The 19,588-nt window shown below is 60.5% G+C and overlaps 1 protein-coding gene across 3 annotated transcripts; it reads right to left on the bottom strand.

Moving 5' to 3' along the window:
* Positions 1 to 1,926: 1,926 nt before the first annotated feature.
* Positions 1,927 to 18,899, bottom strand: SP1 (Sp1 transcription factor). 3 transcript variants are annotated; one of them, XM_074564830.1, is made up of 7 exons: positions 18,746 to 18,899; positions 17,333 to 17,427; positions 15,433 to 16,650; positions 15,150 to 15,351; positions 4,036 to 4,204; positions 3,693 to 3,892; positions 1,927 to 2,499 (listed from the first exon to the last, which is right to left on the bottom strand). In XM_074564830.1, exons 1-7 carry the CDS (start codon positions 18,750 to 18,752, stop codon positions 2,180 to 2,182), a joined length of 2,211 nt encoding a protein of 736 aa, XP_074420931.1. In that variant the 5' UTR covers positions 18,753 to 18,899; the 3' UTR covers positions 1,927 to 2,179. The 3 variants fall into 3 exon arrangements, with proteins under 3 accessions (XP_074420931.1, XP_074420932.1, XP_074420933.1); XM_074564831.1 differs by having other exon boundaries at positions 15,451 to 16,650; XM_074564832.1 differs by having other exon boundaries at positions 15,150 to 16,650.
* Between the last annotated feature and the right edge of the window lie 689 nt (positions 18,900 to 19,588).

The raw sequence follows: 19,588 nt of genomic DNA, 5'->3' as shown, positions 1-19,588 counted from the left end.
AAAAAATTCCAAACGTTTCTAAGAAAACACTGGAGCGGGACCCCCAGCTCTGGGGGGTGGACTCCGGTGGGATTCACGGATCAAGGAGGAAAACCGGAGGCTTCTCCCTTCCCCCCGGGGAGCGACGGGACACACGAGGACAAGGGGGACGTCCCTGGCCCCCTCCGCCTCTCCGGGCCCCCGCATCCCGAGGGGACAGTTTCCGCACCCCGGGGTCCTTCCCGCCCGGTTGCCCTCGAAACTCTCCGACCCCTTTTCCCCTCCTTTCACCCCAAAATTTCCCCTGGGAAACACAGGATTTCACCCCGCGGCTCCCCCCTGCCTGGTTTCAGGGTTGGGATAAACCCCCCCCCCGCCCCCGGCATCACCCTGAGATGAAAATTCCCCCCTGGAATCGGGGCGGGGGGGACACGGCGCTGGGTCGTCGTCCCCCTGAGGCAGAGAGGGGACCCCCGGGGGGGGGCGGAAAAGGGGGCGCCGGGAGCGGGGGAGGAAGGGGAGGGAGCGGGAGGAAGAACGGAAGAGGACGGAGCCGTCCCGGCCCTCCCTTGGGTGGAAAAAGCCGGATATCGGAAAACCAACGGGGTTTTTCTCCCCCCGTCCCCCTTTCCAACAGCCTTTGGAAAGGGGGCAGCGCGAGGAGCCACCCCCAGCGCGTGTCCCCCCCCCCCCCCCCGGCGGTGACAGCCCCGTCCCCGTGTCCCCGCCACCCCCCCAGGGGGGAAAAGCTCCATCTCCCGCCGCCCGGCTCCACGGGCGCTGATTTTTCTGGCTTATTATTAATCTTCCTATTCTTAAGACCAAACAGCAGCGCCCCCCCGCCCCTCCAAAAAAACCCCAAATTAATAAAAATTAATAAAAATATATAAAATAACCTAAGCTTTTCCCCCCCCCCAAGCCCGAGGGCCTCCTGACGCGCCGGGTCCCAGCCCCTCTGCGAAACGGCTCGAGTGAACCCGCACGAAACCCTTCCCGAATCCATCCCGGGTGGGAGAGGAGCAGAAAAACCGGGGGGGGGGGAGAAGAAAAAAAAAAAAAAAGAAGGAAAATCGCTGGAAAATAAAGAGAGGGTGGGGGGAAAAAGGCCGGGGAAAGGCAGGGAAAAAGGAGCTGGTTTGTTTTGTGGGTTTGTTTTTTTTTTTGGTTTTTTTTTTTTTACAAAGGGGGGGGGGGGGAAATAATAATAAATCAAAATCTCACCCAAATAATTACAAAGAAATTAAAGAACAACCTAAAAGCAAAGCGTACAAAAAAAGACCGGGGGCCGGGGCTGGGGGGCGGGGGAATGTCGGGGTGGTGGGTTGGTTTGTTTTTTTTTCCTGTTTTTTTTTTTTTTTTTCCGTTGTTTTTTGGTTTTTTTTCTTTTTTTTTTTTAGGTTACGCTGTAAAATGGAATATAAAGGTCTGAGCGACAGGTCGGGCACCGGCCGAACCGTCCCCCTGCTCCAAGATAAGGCATCAAAGAGACCAAAGCCATGGTCGCAGCAAAACCTCTCCTCTCTCAAACGAACACATTTTATATTTTTATATATATAATAATAATATAGAATCTTTTTTTTTTTTTTTTCTTTTTTGGGGGGGTTTGTTGGTTTTTTTTTTTTGGTGGGGTTTTTTTTTTTTTTCTCCTTTTGCTAAAAAGTAATATTTTTTTTTGGTGATTTTTTTGTCGTTGTGTTTTGGTTTTTTTTTCCCAACGATCATAATTTTATTTTTTTTTTTTCCGCCACCCCACCTCCCCCCCCCGTCCTTTTTTTCCCCCCCCCCTCCCCAAGGCATGACGGCGTCGAAGGCTGGCTACCGGAAAGGGCAGACGGATCTCGGGAAGGGAGTGGAAGGGAAAGGCGGGGAGAGGGGGTTGGGGGAAAAAAAAAAAAAAAAAAAAAAAAAAAGGGAAATAATAATAATAATAATAAGGTGAAGCCGAAATTAAAAAATATATATATATAGCTCTGGCCTTCGTGCGTGGTCACCGGGCCCCGGAGGTCGGACAGCTCAAGGAGGGCCGCGATCCCAGGGAAGAGGAGCCGGGCTTTAGTGCTGGAGGGTGACGAGGGACGTCGCCCTCGCGGTGGGAAGAGCTCCTGGCTTCGGCTGCGCTCCGCTCTCTCGGCCCCGTGCCGCCCGGCGGCGCCGTCGCCTCGCCCCGTCGCCCGCCGGTGCCCGCGTCCCGCGTCGCCCCTCAGAACCCGTTGCCGCTGATGTTGATGGACTGGAGGTCGGCCACCTGCATCACGTTGATGCCGCTGCTGGCCAGGCGGGCGATGCCCTCGGGGCAGATGGCTTCCATGGCCACCATGTTGGTGGCGATGAGGGCCGAGGGGGTGGCCCCGCCGTTACCCTCCGCCGAGGCCCCCGTGTCCATGGGGACGGCGGAGACGTTCATGGCCACGTTGTTGGCCGGGCCTCCCTTCTTGTTCTGGTGGGTCTTGATGTGCTTGGAGAGGTGGTCGCTCCGCATGAAGCGTTTGGGACACTCCGGGCAGGCGAATTTCTTCTCCCCTGGAAGACGGGATGGAGAGAGGGGTGAGGTGGGGGGAAGGTGTGGGGGGGATGGTTCTACAGAGGGGTCTGGACAGGCTGGATCCATATGGGACGAGGCCAACGGTGTGAGGTTCAACAAGGCCAAGAGTCCCACCAACCCCATGAACGCTACACACTGGGGGAAGAGCATCTGGAGAGCTGCCCGGTGGAAGAGGAGCTGGGGGTGGTGGTCAACAACCGGCTGAAGAAGAGCCAGCAGTGTGCCCAGGTGGCCAAGAAGGCCACCAGCATCCTGGCCTGTATCAGGAATAGCGTGGCCAGCAGGACTGGGGCAGTGATTGTCCCCTGTTCTCGGCACCGGGGCGGCCCCACCTCAAATTTTGTGTTCAGTTTTGGGCCCCTCACACCAAGAAGGACATTGAGGGGCTGGAGCGAGTCCAGAGAAGGGCAACGGAGGCGGTGAGGGGTCTGGAGCACGAGGAGAAGGGGCTGGAGAACTTGTGAGGAGCGGCTGAGGGAGCCGGGGGGGCTCAGCCTGGAGAAAAGGGGGCTGAGGGGAGACCTTCTCGCTCCCCACAACTCCCTGAAAGGAGGGGGTAGCCAGGGGGGGTCGGTCTCTTCTCCCACGGAATGAGAGGGAATGGCCTCAAGTTGCGCCAGGGGAGGTTTAGGATGGATATTGGGAAAAATTTCTTCACCGAAAGGGTTATCAAACATTGGAACAGGCTGCCCAGGGGAGTGGTGGAGTCACCATAGGATGGTTTGGGTGGGAAGGGACCTTAAAGATCATCTCGTTCCACCCCCACATCCAGTGGGACACCTCCCCCAGCCCAGGTTGCTCCAAGCCCCGTCCAACCTGGCCTTGAACCCCTCCAGGGATGGGGCAGCCACAGCTTCTCTGGGCAACCTGGGCCAGGGGCTCACCACCCTCACAGCCAAGAATTTCTTCCCCAGATCTCACCTAAATCTCCCTCTTCCAGTTTGAAACCGCTCCCCCTCGTCCTATGGCTCCAATCCCTAAATGCCATCCCTGGAGGTGTTTAAAAGCCCGGCAGACGCGGCGCTGAGGGACGTGGGTGGTCTGGGCAGCGTTGGGTTGACGGTTGGACTCCACGATCTGAAAGGTCCCTTCCAACCTCAACGCTTCCATGATTCCACGGATCCCCAGGCTGGCGGGAGGGCGCCGGTGGAAGCAGCGCCCCGAGCCCTACCTGTGTGCGTGCGCTTGTGCCGCTGCAGCTCGTCGGAGCGGGTGAAACGCTTGCCGCAGAGCAGCCAGGTGCAGATGAAGGGTCGCTCCCCGGTGTGCCACCGCAGGTGAGCCCGCAGGTGAGAGGTTTTGCCGTACACCTTCCCGCAGCCCGGGATGTGGCAGATGTGCTGCTTTTTTTTACCTGGATCCCCAGAGCTCCTGCAAAAGCCGGAAGGGGAAAGAGTTAAAACCACCCTGAAAGCTCCAGCTGGTCGGAGGGAGGGAGAATGGGGTCCAAAAAGGCATTTTTAGGGGTTCGGAGGTGGCTCAGGCTGCCCGGCGTTGCCGGATTCCGGCCTTACCTTCCCTCGCTGTCTTTGCAGTAGGGACAGGTACACGCTTCCCTCCGCGTTTTCCGACCTTGCTGGGGTTGCGGATCCGGGCTGGTCTCTCCTTCCTCCACCGCCGCGTTCTCGTCTCCCAGCCCGTCCCCGCTGGCGCCGTGAAGACCCAACTGAGCACCGTGGTCGCCTGGAAGAAAACATGGGAGGTTCCTGCGGGTTCTTCACCCCCAAAGCCCCCAGCTGCAAAGCCAGGAGGATGCCGGGCCGTGGGGAGTTATTCATTCCAGCCTTTTGCCTCCTTTTTTTGTGTTTTCGAGCCCTGATAATCCCCCACCGAGCTTTCCCTAAAGCCCGGGGGTTCTCCCTGCCCTCCACAGCCCCACATCGCCCCACGTTTTGGTCCGTGCCCTCCGCTTCGCGTCCAGAGGAGAGGCAAAAGCTGCATCTCCCGGGGGAAAAACAGCCCCCCGGCGACATCGCTCCAGCCCCCTGCCGACTATTTTGGCGGTTTCAGCTAACCTAGCGCAGAAAACACGGCAAAAAAAAATGTAAAGCGAGCAGCGCCGGCCGCCTAGGCATCGGTGTCAGCGAGAAAGCAAGTGTCAAAGCATCGGTGTCAGCGATAAAACATCAAAACACCCCCGAGGAAAACCCGGCCTTCGCCAAACCACACCTTCCTCCTGACCCCGGCCTCGGTTTTTGGGGCTGAAAGCGGCAGTTTTCCCCTTTCCATCTCTCCAGCTTGAACCTGACGAAAGCAACAAGCCAGCGGCAAACGGACGGAGCAGATGCGAGTCCCGTCCCATCCCGTCCCCCGCACCCGCCAAAGAAGGCGGCAGCGATAAATAAAGCGGGTTGGAAGAGCAGAGTCCTCAGCAGCATCCATCGGCGGAGACCATAATATCGGCGCGCGCTCGCTGGTTAATTACTGCCATTACAGAAAGGGATAGAGAGAGAAAAGTTGGGAAAATCATCCGGCACCGCCGGCAGAGCGCGGTCCCTCCCTCTCTCCAGGAGCAATTCCCAATTAGCAAAAACCATCGGAACGGGGCTGGGGGTGTTGCGCTGACGAGCTCCCGAACGCAGACGAACATAAACCATTGGTAACGGAGGCGGCGGGGGGGGGGGGGGGGGTAGGAAGTTTTTAAGCCTATCGCTTTTCATTGCCATTTTATTGCTCTCCGCTTAACGCTGCCATCTAATTGCTTCTCCAATAACCCCATCTACACTTCGCGAGTGTTTTATTTCCCTTCAAGCTTCGCTGCTTGATTATTTTCAGGCTGAAAAGCCGGAGCGGGCGCAGAGACGACAGGCTGAGTAATCTCTTTTCGGCGGCAATTAACATATGCCAATAAGTCTTAACGGCAGATTTAGAGCCCAGCCGCTTCCGCCGGACGGGAGGCGGCATCCTCGGCTGGCTACGGGCTGGGATTCCAGCCCCAAATTCACCTTTTTTCCTACTAATTTCCTGGCGAGCAGGCAGGCAGGGTTGAGGGGGCCGCGATAAAACACCCGCCGTGTGCGAGCGAACGCGCTCGTCGCCAACAGCAAGGGATGCCGAGCTCTGCCGCTCCGTCCGGAGATCCCTCCTCTCCCGCCGCCGAGAAACGAGGTTGTGTTGGGGCGAATCTTCCCCAAAAAAACACCCAGTTGGGGCTTTCCTGATGTTGGCTCCAGTGAGGAAGAGTTAACGAGAAGGACTGTGCCACCCAGCGCTGCCAAGGGCTGGCGGGGACGTCGGGGTGTGCGGGACATCGTGGTGCGAGGGACACCGTGGTGCCCTGGGAGATGCTGGTTCATTCCCTCCGTCTCCTCTTCCCGTTACCTGGAAGCTGCTTCTTAAATAAGGAGCACAAATGTCCCCGAGCTGCAGTTTCCAAAAGCCAGCTTTCCCCAAGAAACAGCCCGCGGTCCTGCCGCCGGCGTCCTCCGGAGCCACAGGAACGAAGGCCACCTCTGCGGCACGGGGACGGCGACGCTGCCCTGGCAGAGGGACCGCAGCAGGATGGCACAGCCTTCTGAGGAGTCCTACTGGGACAAACACCTTCCCAGAGCGGTGAAATTTCCTTTAAAAACCTGATTTTCTGCGTTAACTTCTTCCAGGCAGGAGGCGGCACACCGAGCAGCCCCGGGAGAGGTGTCGGCGCCGAAGGAGGATGAATTTCAGACTTCGCCGGTCCGAAATGTCCATCGGGCGCGGGCTGGGCTCTCTTCCCGCGGCCGAGAGGGAGTTTCACAAGCGGGAGACAGCGAGGGGGGAATGATGAAGAGTTTTTGGCAGCGGGCGGCCTCCCCCGGGGCCGTTCGGCTGTTTCCAGCAGGTGTCAGTGGTGCCCTGGCAAAGCTCAGCGGAGGAGCCACCGGGCCAAGAAGGACAAAAGCCACCAGGAATAGATCCTTGGCTACCTGGGGGACTGGCCAGCTCACGGCCACGATGCCCGACGGCTCCGCGGTGGCATCGCCAACGATCTGCGTGGCCGGCAGCGGGGGGGTTTACGTGCGCGACCGGGTCTGGGCTTCCTGCGGCGAGAGGAACAGCTTTGATTTCACCCCTCCGGATCGCAGCGGCGGCAATAGGAGCTTCGCTCTCCCAGGCGGGGGCACACAAACTCGGAATTCGGGCTGGCTGCTCTGCCCCCCCAAGTCCGCAGGCATCCGGATTCCCTGGGATAGGGCAGCGCTGGGAAAAGCCTTTGCCGTCCAGGACTGAGACACCCGGAGCATCAAAGCAACAGCCAGGAGAAGGGCTGCCATCAAGGGAACGACGCCTGACTCATCCGCTCGCCTCTACTCACGTCACGCTGGGGCCGGTTCGTCCGCAGGGGGACAAGGGACACGCCATCGTCTAAAGAGAAGCCGGGATGTCATCGGTGGCACGGCGAGGGCTTGACGCGTCCGAGCCCCGGCATGGTGGATTAAAGGACGGTGCCAGCCCCAAAGACCGAACACCCCCACGGAGGAACGGCTCAACTGAACCACAGCTGCAAATAACACCCGGGACCGACACGCTGGGACCAGTTCAGCTCCACCAGGACCAGTTCCTGCCCAGTGGTAGCGTTAAATAACCCCAACGGCGATGGCGGCGGCTGCCCTCGCGCCGGGATGCCGAGGCGGAGAGGAATATTGTCGGCCATCGCCAGCGACTGGGACGGACCCGCCGCCGCTGGCGGGAAATTGTCACCTGAAAGGGGACACGATTTTGAGCCCCCCCGCTCGGCGATCGTGCTCCCCCGTACCTCGGCGGCGACATTCCTGCGCTCCCCGCTAAGTTTAGCAATTTTAGGATAAAACCTTTTCAGTCGTCGTCCGTTTTCCCCCCCCGCCGCCTCCTTTCCCGGCTCTTGCAACACATGTTTACAGTCTAAAACCAGCACGGAGGCAACCGGGAAGGGTTGAGTGTTATTTTTTTTTTTTTTTTTTTTCTTATTTTTTAAGCTTTCTAAGCCAACGACGACAGCTTGCGTTACAGCTACAGATTAGAGATTTCCCTCTCGCGGATGTGCCGTCCGGAGCCGGTGGGGGGGTGGGGGGGGGGAGAGCTGTTGTAAAAAGGAAGGGAGAAAACACAGGCGTTCTCCCCAAAATACGCACGGGAGGGGGAGAATCCGGCCCTGACGGCTTGGAACGACTTCAATCTCCCAACATGCAAAAGCCTACGCAGCGTTTTATAGTCTGTTGGCATGTCATATGGAGGGGAAGGTGGAGGGGGGGGAAGAAAAAAAACCAAAAACAACAAACCAACCCCAAATCCTCCTCCTGGTAATCTACGGCTCGCATCTAATTAAGGTCTAAATAAATTACGGCAAGAGAAGACAGATCTTGTACGTACACGCTTCATTCTTCACATATCGGGACGCGCCGAAGTCTCCAGAATATTGCGGTTTCAGGAGAAAGCTCGGCGGAGAGAAACCAGCTGGATAATTTATGTTTATTATCTCCCCCTAATATCGATTACTTCTAAGACTAAAGCTTTCGCGGTGAAGGCCGCCAAGCCCCTGGTCCACGCTCGGGTCACTGAAATCCTGAAAAAAAATATATTAATAGAGCAAGGAGGGAGACGGTTGGGGGGGGGATTAATCCTTGGAAAACACCAGGGAGCAAAGAGGGATTTGCCTGCGGGAGGTGACCCCGCTGGACTGCGCCGGGCTCCTGGCTCTGCCCCCCGGAGGAACGCGGGATGGGGGTTCCGACCCACCCCCCCCCCCCCACCACCAAGATCTCCCCTTCCAGAAAGGGGGCGAGTCGTCGTTTACTGGTCTGACACGAATAAGCCCGAAGCGCCCCAGCCTTGGCTTGCGACTCCTCTCGAAACAAGGTGTTTCTTGTCGCCTCGCTCCTCGTCGGGAGGGAAAAACGCTTCGGTTTGGCCGTTTTATTTCGCAAACTAAAAGGAGGTGAGAAACGCCCCGCGGAGAGAAGAGAGGGGCATTTTTAGATCCACCCCAGCCGACCTTGGGAGAGGGGAAACAGGCGCAACGGTCATTTTTAGGGAGGATCTAGGGGGAAAAGGGAAAAAAAAAAAAAAAAAAAAATGAAGTTAAATTAAAAAGGTTTCTTGTGCAAACTCCGCGCCGTTGGCAGCTGCGGCTCCGCAGAGGAAGAGGGGGGCGAGTCGTCACCCCGCAGAGCGGGCCGCGCGCGCCGAACCCATGCCAGCGTCCAGGCAAAGAGGCAAAAAGAGGTTTTAAGGCAGAAAAAAAAAAAAAAAAAAAAAAAACAACCAACAAACCAAAAACCAAAAGGGCAGCGAAACCCAGCAGCCCCGGGGCTCCCCGAACCTCTCGGCGCATCTCTACTCGCTCCAAAAAATCACACTTTTCTAGCTCACGACTCAAGTTTTCCCCATTTCCTCCTCCTTTTTGGGGGTTTGGGGGGGATTGTTTTTTTTTTTTGGCAGCCTGAAAGCCCCTTGCCGCTCTCCCCAAAACACGCTCTCCCCAAAACACGGCGCCGCCATCTCCTCCAGACAGATCAAAGACAATTAAGCCGCACTCGCTGCACAAAGGAACCAAGTCGGGTTTGTAACGCAGTCCCCCCTGATTTTTATCTCGTTTGATTTCCTCCCTAATTTGCAAAAGGAGTTGAATCTGCGGTAGGAAGTCATTCACGTCAATTAGCCCAGCTCGGGTTTAATAATTCTCGGGAGTTACGGAGAGGGGAGCGGGGAAACGCGCGGCGCCCGGCTGCGCGTTTTGAAGCCCGCCCGCAGCAGGCGGGAGGTAATTCTATTTTACCCGGGAGTTGAACGACTCGAAAAAGCCACACGGCAAGTTCGGCGATATCCTTTAATTGTTGGAGGTTTCTGTGCGTCACAAGAAATGACGCTTCCTTTGGAGATGAAATAAATCGGGACGGACCTGGCGGGTCAGGAGGGAGGTGGCTGCGAGGGGAGCAGGAGCCGCGTCCGGCCCTGTGCTAGAAAATAATTTTCTTTAATTTTCTTTCTAAATACCTTTACGGTGCCGCGAACCGAAACGCAGATCTCCTTTGGCCCTTTTTTTAATTCCAGGCTGGATTGCGGCGAAACTGGGATGAAGCTTCTAGTCCTGCCAAAAGCCTTTCGCTGGGGCGACCCCGGGCCGGGCAAAGCCCAGCAGCGGCAGCCGCGGCACCTTCAGCCCGCGGCGTAGGCAGGTCCTACCAAACCACCCCCAAAAAAGAGAGCGGGTTAGTTCAAAAGAGAAGTCCCCGGTGACGCGGGAGGAGGAGAATGCCCAGCTGGGGAAGGGCGATCCCCGTGACCACCGAGGAGGAGCACACCCCGGAGCCGGGGAACGCCCGCAGGGATTTTCTCACCGCACCTCAACCTCTGGATTCCACCCCAATCCAGGGCGGATGCTTTTTTTCCCGAGCTACAAAACCCGTGGTGGGTTTTTGTTTGGTGGTTGTTTTTTTTTTGTTGTTTTTTTTTTTTTTTTTTTAATCGCGCCCCTCCACCGAGAAGGGGGAATTTGTGCCCGGATCGCTCACGGCATCCGACCTAGAGGTCCCACGTCGGGATGGGGAGATGCTGGACGGCGGGAGCCTCTCCGGAATGGGAACCAGCGCCCCAAGAACCGATGGAGGGAAAGGAGCCACTTTGAAACTACCCCTCGTCCTCCAGGGCCGGGCTCCGGCTCCTGCGAAGGGGCGATAAAGCCGGGACTCCCGGGCGAGGAGGCAGCCGGGGCTGAAGTCGGCGCAGATAAAAAGGAAAGGGAAGATTAGAACCCGGCGAGACGGTCCAGAGCCGGGCGAGGAAACTCTTCCCAGAAGAGTTTCCAGCACCCAACCAGTCCGACCAGCACGGCTGCCAACCCGCTCCCATTCCCGGGCGGCCGAGCCTCCAGCAGGAGGAGGAGGAGGTGGAGGTGGTGGTGGTGGAGGAAGAGCAGGGCTGCCCCACGGAGCCCCAGACCCACGGCAGGGGCACAACCTCGCCGGGACGAAGCTGCGCTGCAATAATGAGCCTGTAAAATTGGGATGGCTCCCTTTTCCCAAGCAGACACCCCCCCCCCCAGCCCTGGGATCTCCTGGGATTTGTGTAATTTCTCCAGTAAACCACCCTCTTTATTATGGGAAGGAAAGAGGTCAGCCAAGGAAGCCGGGAGGGTATTTAAAGTCCAGCCCAGCCAGAGTTTAGAGAAGGAAATTTCGCAATATAATTATTTTCTGACGTGACGTCATGGGTGTAATGAAACAAACAATTAGAGCACGTTAAGGAGAGATCCTGTCAGGGCTTGCTGGCCCGGGATTGATTCCGATTTTCCCCTCCCCTCCGCAGCCGATGCCATGTGGATGTCTCATCAAGGCCCTGCTACAAAGCTTGCCTTAAAAACAGAAAATAGGAGACAATCGGGTCTTTGTGTGGGTGCCCCGATGGCTGGGAAAAGCCCTGTAAGAACAAAGTGGCAGCGCAGAGCTGGTGGGGGGGGTGGGCATTCGGTAAATTGATTTCAAAGGATCAAACTGATCCCCCACGAAGGGGCTTTTTTTCCCCCCTTTGCAGAAGGACGTCCTTGCTACGTCCACGTCCCACCGCCAACCTCCGTCCAAATGACGGACAGAGCCCCGAAAAGGAGCTCGTCCTACCAAAACACGCTCCCAGCTCCATCCTCCCCTGGGATAAAACATCTTTAAGGGCTCAGAAAACACGGGCCTCGGTTCTCGAGGGGTTTAATTCCGGCGTTGAGCTAATGGGAAGCCGCCGGCGGATGCCTGTTTACCCAGCACATACCTCAGCCAGGCTGGGCTCTTTATCTCCGAGGCACCCGGCTCCAAGCTCTCCCAGGGACAGGTCCGTGGGACAGAGCCACTTCTCCGGCCAAACTATACGGACACGGAGCTAAAAAAAAAAAAATATCAAAAAAGTCCCCTCTCCTCCTCCCTAAAACTCGGTCGAAAGGGGAAGAGAAACTTGCAGGAAGTCACAAACTTCTTGAAATCGTCCCCACCCCGGCGTGCCGCAAAGCCCGGGGCAGGACGTCCCGTCCCCGAGCAGGCCGGCGCTGGGGTGACAGTGGGGTGACGCTGCTCACTGGGGCGAGGAGCCCACCGAGGCGGCCGAGTGGTGGAACACCCGCCTTTGCACCGCGACACCCCTAGAAGAGGTCCCAAAACCTCTCTCCTGCGTCCCCAAACCCCCTCACATCCTTCATGCCCAAAGCCCTTCATCCTTCATGCCCAAACCCTCTCTCCTGCATCCCAAAACCACCTCATCCTTCATCCCAAAAACCCCCTGCTCCTGCATCCCAAACCCCCCCTCTCTCCTGCATCCCAAAACCCCCCTCATCGTTCACCCCAAACCCTTTCCTTCATCCCAAACCCCCCTGCTCCTGCATCCCAAAACCCCACACTCCTGCATCCCAAACCCCCCTCATCATTCACCCCAAACCCCCTCTCCTTCATCCCCAAAACCCCCTCTCCTGCATCCCCAAAACCCCCCTCTCCTGCATCCCCAAAACCCCCTCATCCTTCACCCCAAACCCTCTTTCCTTCATCCCAAACCCCCCTCTCTCCTGCATCCCCAAAACCCCCCCCTCTCCTGCATCCCCAAAACCCCCCCTCTCTCCTGCATCCCCAAAACCCCCCCTCATCCTTCACCCCGGCGGCAGCCCCGCTGCCCTCTCCGTGGGGAGCGGTGGTACCCAAACCCACGGCGGGATTGTCGGGGCGATGCCAGCAGAGGAAATTCCCCTCCCGGCTCCCCGCCTGCCTCCCCCAGCGGCAGAGCCGGCTGCGGGGCCCGTTTGCCCACATACCGGCCCCTTACAGTCACGGCTCTGCCACCGGGCTCGTTCACAGCCCTCCGAGCGCCCAGGAGGAGGAAGAGGAGGAGGAGGAGGAGGCGGCGGCGGCGGCAGCCTGCACGCCAAGCAGGACACCATCCCCTAATTAACACAAACACAGGCCGAGTCCTGTTTGCGCAGAGCGCCGGGTGCCGCCTTGTGCCAGAAAAAAAAAATTAAAAACAACAAAAAAAAAAATCTGATTTTTAAAGACTTTTTCAGGTGTTATTTTCTCCAGGGTGGGGGGGGGGGATCTTGCCCCATCTCCACTTTGCGGAACGGAAACCCAAAAGCAAAAAAATCTCACCAGCGACACGTCCCCAGCCCCCCCACAAGGGGCTGAAAGCCCAGAGGAGCCCCCCCCTGCCCACGGACGGGAGCGGGGTTCAGGAGAGGACACACGCGTCAACCCCGGAGGGCAGTTGGGGTCCACGAAACCCCTCGCCACGCATCCCCGGGCACCCCCTTCTCCCCATCCCACAGCAAAACCCAAGGGGTCGGGAAGCCGATCTCCCCTCCCGAAGAAACCCGGGCGAGGTTTGGTTTTCCATTCACCTCCCTCGGAAACGGAGGAGCTTTTTCTGCGACGGAAAAAAAAGAACCCCAAAAAACCCCAAACAAACCAAACCCTCCCCAAGTCTTAGCCTCGAGCAGAAAGCGAGCGCAGAAAGTTCCAGCACGCGTGGTGCGCGTGCTTGGCAGCCGGAGGGGAGGCTCCTCGTGGAAAGCGCCGAGAAATTTGGACCACAGGAAGAATCGGTAACAAATCACTCCCTCAAACCGCCAGCAGAAAGTTCGGAGCGGGAGGGATGGATCCGCCTTCGCAGCCCCCTCGGCGCGGCAGAGGATGCTCAGCCGCGGGGTTGACGGAGACAACGCACCCAGTGGGAGGTCCGAGGGGTGGTGGGGGGAGCTCAGCACCCGCCGGAGAGGGCCTGTTCGCAGGCGGCAGGGGGACAAATGGACCCACGGCCACGTCTGACGGGTCCAACCACAGAAAAACTCCCCCATCCTGGAGTTAAACCACACAAATCACGCCAACGGATCGGTGCCGGGAAGCTTTTCCGTCCCCAGCCTCTGTGATCTCCCCCTGGGAGCCTGCCATCGAGCTGGGGGGGGTCGTGTCTCGGCGGGTCCCCAAAAGCCCTTTTGAAACCCTTTTGAACCTCGCTGTGGTTTTTCCCCCCCGCCCCAAAACGTTAATGGCATCAAAGCGGGGCCGGAACGTCACATCCTCCCAGCGAAGGAAGAGCGAGGTCGCGGTTCTCCGGGCGGCCGCCAGCCTCGGACGGCGAATTCGTCACCGCGGATCAAGAGCTAAACACGCTGCTGAGCTAAAAAAAGAGGAGGAGGAGGAGGAGGAGGAGGAGGAGAAGAGGAGAAGGAGGAGGAGAAGAGGAGGAGGCTCCCCATCGAGAGGGCGTTGGATGGGTGGTCTCTGGAGCCTTCGTTCCTCCCTGCCCCACCTCCGAGGGCAGAGCCAGGCACAAATACAGGAACTAGGAGTCACCCACGCGTTTCTCCAGCGCCTTCAAAACAAGCACGACTCCACGCAAGAAGGGATCCCACCGAACGCCGGCAGGCGACGGCCAAAGGGACCCTCCGCCACTGGCATCTCCACCTCTAGAAGAGGCGACGGGGCATCAGCTCCCCTCTGGGTGCCAAAAAAAAAAAAATTAGCCCCAGCAGGTCTCCCCGCTCGGGGAAATCCAAGGATCAGGCTAATCCCGACGGCGGCGGGGTGTGTAATAAACCCTGCGAGCCAAGCTGCTGTAGCAACAGCCCAAAATACCGCTGCAAAACAACGCCGGGGAGAGCGGCCGCCTCCTCTCGCGAGAAGGAAGCACCGAGTCGGATTGAGCAACGTGTTGTGTTGGGCTTTTTTTTTTTTTTTTTTCTTTTTTTTTTCTGCTGCCTCTCAGCTGTGACTAAATCTAGCAACTGCCTGTTTAGCTGGAGCCAGAACATAAAAAAAAAAAAAAAAATAAAAAATAAAGACACTAGAAAAGCGAGCAGAGCTCCTTTTCGGCACCGGTTTCTTCAGCGACGGGAGGTTACAGCCCCCTCGTCCAGGCGGGCACGGGGAAATTCAAACCCCGCGGCCACGCACCTGTCCCGGGATGGTGGGAGGTTTTGGGAGAGGACGGGACTGATCCGGGGGGGAACGGGGCAGGAAGCTCCGCGCCAGCCCGTCTCGGGCAGGATGAGATCACGGCGTCCCACGCCAGCACCCAACTTTAGGCTAAATATACACTTAAAGAGCCCGTTCTTCCGCCCCTGCAAGGAAATTCCCCAGGGCTTTGTGTTTGTTTGTTTTCAAGGGGGAGGGCAGGGGGATTTTGGTTATTCCTGAGTTTTACAAGGCTCCGGCAGCCGAGGAGCTGAGCTGGACTCGGCTCCACTCCCGAATCCCGACCCGAGAGCCCCGGGCGGCCGTCGGGGCAGGACAGGGGCTGCACAAACCCACGCTTCACCCTTAGAGCTGCACACAGCGTCCCACATTCTCCCTCCTTCCTCATCCACAGGCGTCTCCTCCGTTACTTTTCACGCAATCAAGAGTTAGTCAGACCAGAAACTCCCCCCCCAAAATGAGTTTCAGTGTCTTCTGGACACGGGCAGAGGCTTAATACTTCCTTCCTGGGGCCAGCAGAAACGCCAGGGCGCTTGCCAACTCCGTTTGGCACCGACCGCCCCCAGCTCCAGCCCTGCCAGGGCCGTGCCAGCGCAGTGAAACCCCCTCCCCAACAGAGTCCAGGCGGCGCACGGAGCTGGCTGCGTAACATCGTTTCGCCTTTTAATTTCCTCTGTCCGGCTACGGAAAAGGAACCGAGAGCAAAAATAAATACTAAAAGAAGCCCAACTTACCGGCAGTGTTTGCGATGGCCAGCGGGAGCCCTTGCAGCTGATGCACCTGGATCCCAGACGCTCCCAAGGCACTGAGGTTAATAGTCTGGAGGCCGGGCATGGAGGAGAGCTGGGCGGCGTTGACGGTGACAGTGCCGCTGGGGAGGGAGGCGATGGGGGTGAGCGTGGTGCTGGTGCTGGCCGTCTGTCCCAGCGAGACTCCCTGCATGGGGGCCAAGGTGATTGTCTGGGCCTGGGGGTTTTGAACCTGAAGGTTTTGGAGCTGGATGGTCTGCCAGCTCACCTGCCCGTTGGGACCCACCGTGGGCGTTCGGATGATGATGGGTCCGGAGTTAGGGACAGCTTGGAGCTGCAGGTTCTGCAAGGCGTCTTGGGAGATGGCTTGAGTGGCAAAGGTCTGGCCGGAGAGCGGGGTGGTCTGGAGGGCTTGGATCGCCTGCCCTCCTTGGACCAGCTGAGGTTGGATCAGGATCTGCTGCTGCTGCTGCTGCTGCGACTGCTGACTCTGATCCCCCTCCTTCTGCTGCCCCGGCTGCAATGCCACCCCCGAAACTTGGCTCTGCAGAGAGTCCGAGCTGGGGACGCTGCTGACCCTCTGGGGCGTCTGCGCCTGGACATTGGTACCCACCGTCGAGCTGGTGGAAAAATTCATGATGCCCATGTTACTGGTGGTGGTGGTGGTGGAGTAGCTGTTGGCATTGGTAAAAAAGGCGCCGGAGCTGGCGTGAGACGTGGCCGTGTTGGTGGAACTGATGGTGGCACCCGAGGTGGCCGGTTGGGAGCTGCTGTCTGGAGATCCAGAGCTGCTCAACGTCACCGTCTGGGAGGTGGGAGCCAGGCTGGCGGCCACGCTGTTGACAGGCAGGAGGGTGATGTTGCCGTTCAGAGCCACGGGGACGTTGGCCACGTACTGGGTTTGCCCTGAGAGGGTGTTGTTGGCCAAGCCCACACCCTGGATGGGGACGGCCTGCTGCAGCAAGTTGGGCATGGCGATGAGGTTACTGGTCCCCGCTCGGCTCGTTATGATCTGCTGGTTGGTGCCGGGGATGATCTGGAGCTGCCCAGAAGCATCCTGCTGCACGTTGACTTGGGCAGGGGTGGTGGCAAACTGGAGCTGCTGCCCATCAATGGTTTGGAATTGGGGAATGACCTGATACTGGATATTTGGGATAACTCCCGGCAGGCCCGTGAGCACCTGCTGGTTTTGCAGGTTGGAAGCCGTCGTCACCACGTACTGCCCCGCGCTCACAGGCCGGCTTTTGGAGGCATCTCCGCCGTTGTTACCGTTGCTTCCTTGTTCCTTGGAGGCCGTCGGCGTGCTGGAGCCAGCGGAGATGATTTGCCAGCCGTTGGCCGACTGGGCGATCTGAGCGGCGGCAGCCGTCAGGTCCAGCTCGCCACTCCCACCTTGCTGGCCCTGGGAACTGTTGGAATTCTCGTTGGGAGACTCGATCCTGCTGCAGGTGGCTGCCAGCAGAGCCAGCGGGGAGGGTTGCGATTCCTGGGAAGGAGAGGAGGAGTTAAGGAAGCAGGAGGCGTCCCAGTGGGCAGGCCAAAAGATTAAAAAAAAAAAAAAAAAAAAGAAAAAAAAGGGGGGGAATAAAAAAAAAAATAAAGAAAGCAGGGAGGAGCGTACTTGGAAAAGATAAACACTCCTTCCTGAGAAAACCCACCCACAGCCGGAAAAATACAACTGCCAAACACAGGGCTGTCAGACCGGGACAGACTGAACCCACAGGGAAAAGCCCTCTGGGAGGGAGGAAAGGGGAGGGAATCTGCCTGGAAAAGTCAAGGAGAGACGTCTCCTTCACCCCAAAGCGGGCAAATCTCCCTGCAGGGGAACAACTCTGGGGAAATACGGTCGTTTCTGGGCACCCCGACCTGGGGAAGGGCCAGCGGGGACTGTGGTGTTTACTGGGAGCAGGGGGAACCGTCATGTTTTTCAAGGGAGGAGGAAAGGAAGCCACGGGCGCTGCGGGTCGGTGCTCCGGCAGGGCGCTTGGCAGCGTGACAATCCCCCGCCACTCTCCTTTCTCTTCCCTCTCCCTCGCCGTAACGCTCGACCGGGCCAAACAAACACCTCGGCTCGGCCCTGGACTTTGCCACGGGGCCGGCAAGTTGCCCGGGGCCAGAGGAGCCAGGAGGCGGCCGGTTCGGGGTCGTTCCTCCCTCCCCACGCTCACCTGGCTCTCCCCGCCGCCCGCGCTGCTGGTGCTGCTGGCATCTCCTTCGCCCTTCTCAGGCTTCACCGCCACCATCTCCTCGGGACTCTCTTGGTCTGCGCCGGAGGGAAACGAGAACGGGAATTAAAGACATTTCTGGGCAGGAGAAGGGGATGAGGAGTGCGAGGACACTCGGGGAGTGACGGCAGGAGGGGTGGGTGCAGAATGGGGGGGGGGGGGGGACAGGCGGCACGTTGGCAGGTAATTTGGGGGGACCGTGCGTTGCCAGGGGCACCGGAGGGAGCTGCCAAATGGGAGCTGGCAGCGGGACAGGGGGAGGAGGACCCGGCTCCTCCCCAGCCGCTCGGGGACACTCCCTGGCCCCCGCCGAGGTCCTTCCCCCGGCCTCCCCTTTCCCGTCCCCGCAACACACACCCCCCCTCGCCCTGCCCATGGGAATCCCCGCCGTGGATCCACCCCACGGGGCTCCCCCGGCCGGGGGCTCCCCCATCCCTGGGACCCCACTGCTCTCCCCCCCCAGTCCCTCCCCTCCCACCGTTTAGGAAGGCAAACCCTCCCCCCCACCTCCCCGAAAACCTGGGGCTTGTGCCCCCCACTCCTGCCCACAGCCCCTCACCTCCTGCTCCCCAGCATCGCCCCCGTGCACTTCCCCCCCCCCCCCCCCCCCCGAAAAAACCCACCCCCAGCAGCTCACACCTTCCCCACGGCTCACCCCCCCTGCCCCGACAGGCGTTCTGCCCCACGGCTCCCCCCACTCATGGGGCCTCCTGCCCTTCGCCCCCCGCGCCCCACGGCTCCCCGCACTTATGGGGCCCCCGCCTCACAGCCCGCCCCCCCTGCCCCACAGCTCCCCACACTCACGGGGCCCCCTGCCCCACGGCTCCCCCCACCCCACAAGGCTCCCCCCCCCCCCCCCGCTCGCATCCGCCCCCGCACGCCGCCTTCCTCAGGGGGGTGTTCGGAGCTCCCCCACCCCACCCCCCCCGCCCTACACCCTCCCCCGCAAAAACCCTCCTTCCCCGCGCCCGATCCCCCGCCATCTCCCTTCACCCCCCCTCGCCCCCGCTCCCTCCACCGCCCCCCACCCTCCCGCTCCCTTCAAACCCCCCCCGCCACCGCCCCCCTCCCTCCGCTCCCGTCCCGTCCCGCCCGCCGGGTCCCTCCCCCGAGGCCTTCCCCCCTCCCCCGGGTCCCTCCCCCGGCAGGTCCCCCCCGGCGGCGCCGAGGCGAGGCCAGACCAAGGCCCGGCCCGGCGGGGCCCGGCCCGGCGCGGGGCGGGGCCGCCTCTTGGCCCCTCCGAGCGGGCGGGCGCGGATGGGGCTGCGTGTTCCTTGGGCGGCCGCGCAGCCCCTCGCCGCCCCCCGCCCTCCCCGTCCTCCTCCTCCCCGCCGAGCCCGCCGGGCCCGTCCTTACCGCTCATGGTGGCCGGGGGGGAAGGGGGCGAGCCCAGAGCGGCGGCGGGGCGGGGGAGAGGAGGGGCGGGCGGGCCCGGCTCGCTGACGAGGCGGCCTAACCCCGCCGGTGACCGCCAACGGGCTGCCGCGGGAGGGAGCCGCGCACCGCCGCCCCGGCCCCGCCGCCCGCCCACCGCCGCCGTCTCCGCCAATGGCGGCCCGCCGCGGGCGGCTGAGCGACGGGCGGAGCGGCCAATCGGCAGCGAGGGCGGGGAAGGAGGCGGGGAGGAGCACCGCCCCCGCCGCCCCGCCCCGTGGGGGAGGGGGAGCGCCAGGGGCGGTGGCCAATGGGGGAGAGCGGGGGGGGGCGGGCCGGCGGCGGCGGGGGCCAATCAGCGGCCGCGCGGGCTCGCAGGGAGACCCCGTATGGGAGCGGCCGCGGCGGCGTGGGCCGCGGCGTGATGGGCGTGCCGCACCGCCAATGGGAGAGGGGAGGCGGGGCGGAAGGGGTGATGGGCATGGGGAGCCGCCAACCGGACGGGCGGACCGCGCGGCGCGGGGAAGGCGGGCCGGCTCACTGACGGGCATTTCGCCCAATCGCGGCGCGGAGGCGGTGGCCGCGGCGCGGCGCCACGCCAATGGGGACGGCGGTCCGTCTCAAACTGGCCAATGGGCGCCGGCGGGAGGTGGGGACAGCGGCCGGGCTGCGCCCTTGGAGGGACGGCTCGGCGGCGCCGGGAATGTGGCGGAAAAGGCGCCATCTTGGTGCTGGCTCCGCCCCGGTCGCCGCCGCTTCGCCCGGGGCCGGGCACCCCCACAGCCCGCCCGGCCTCCCAGGGGCGTCCCCGCTGGCTCCGTAAGC

Source organism: Larus michahellis, chromosome 22 (assembly GCF_964199755.1).
Source record: "Larus michahellis chromosome 22, bLarMic1.1, whole genome shotgun sequence".
Taxonomy (NCBI): Eukaryota; Metazoa; Chordata; class Aves; order Charadriiformes; family Laridae; genus Larus; species Larus michahellis.
This window is presented reverse-complemented; position numbering and strand designations above follow the sequence as displayed.

Excerpts from the sequence above, each read along its gene's own strand:
- SP1 (XM_074564832.1), bottom strand. Across the intron at positions 3,893-4,035 it reads TGCAAAGACAGCGAGGGAAG|GAGCTCTGGGGATCCAGGTA; the intron begins GTAAGGCCGGAA and ends CGGCTTTTGCAG. Across the intron at positions 2,500-3,692 it reads GCACAAGCGCACGCACACAG|GGGAGAAGAAATTCGCCTGC; the intron begins GTAGGGCTCGGG and ends CCCGTCTTCCAG.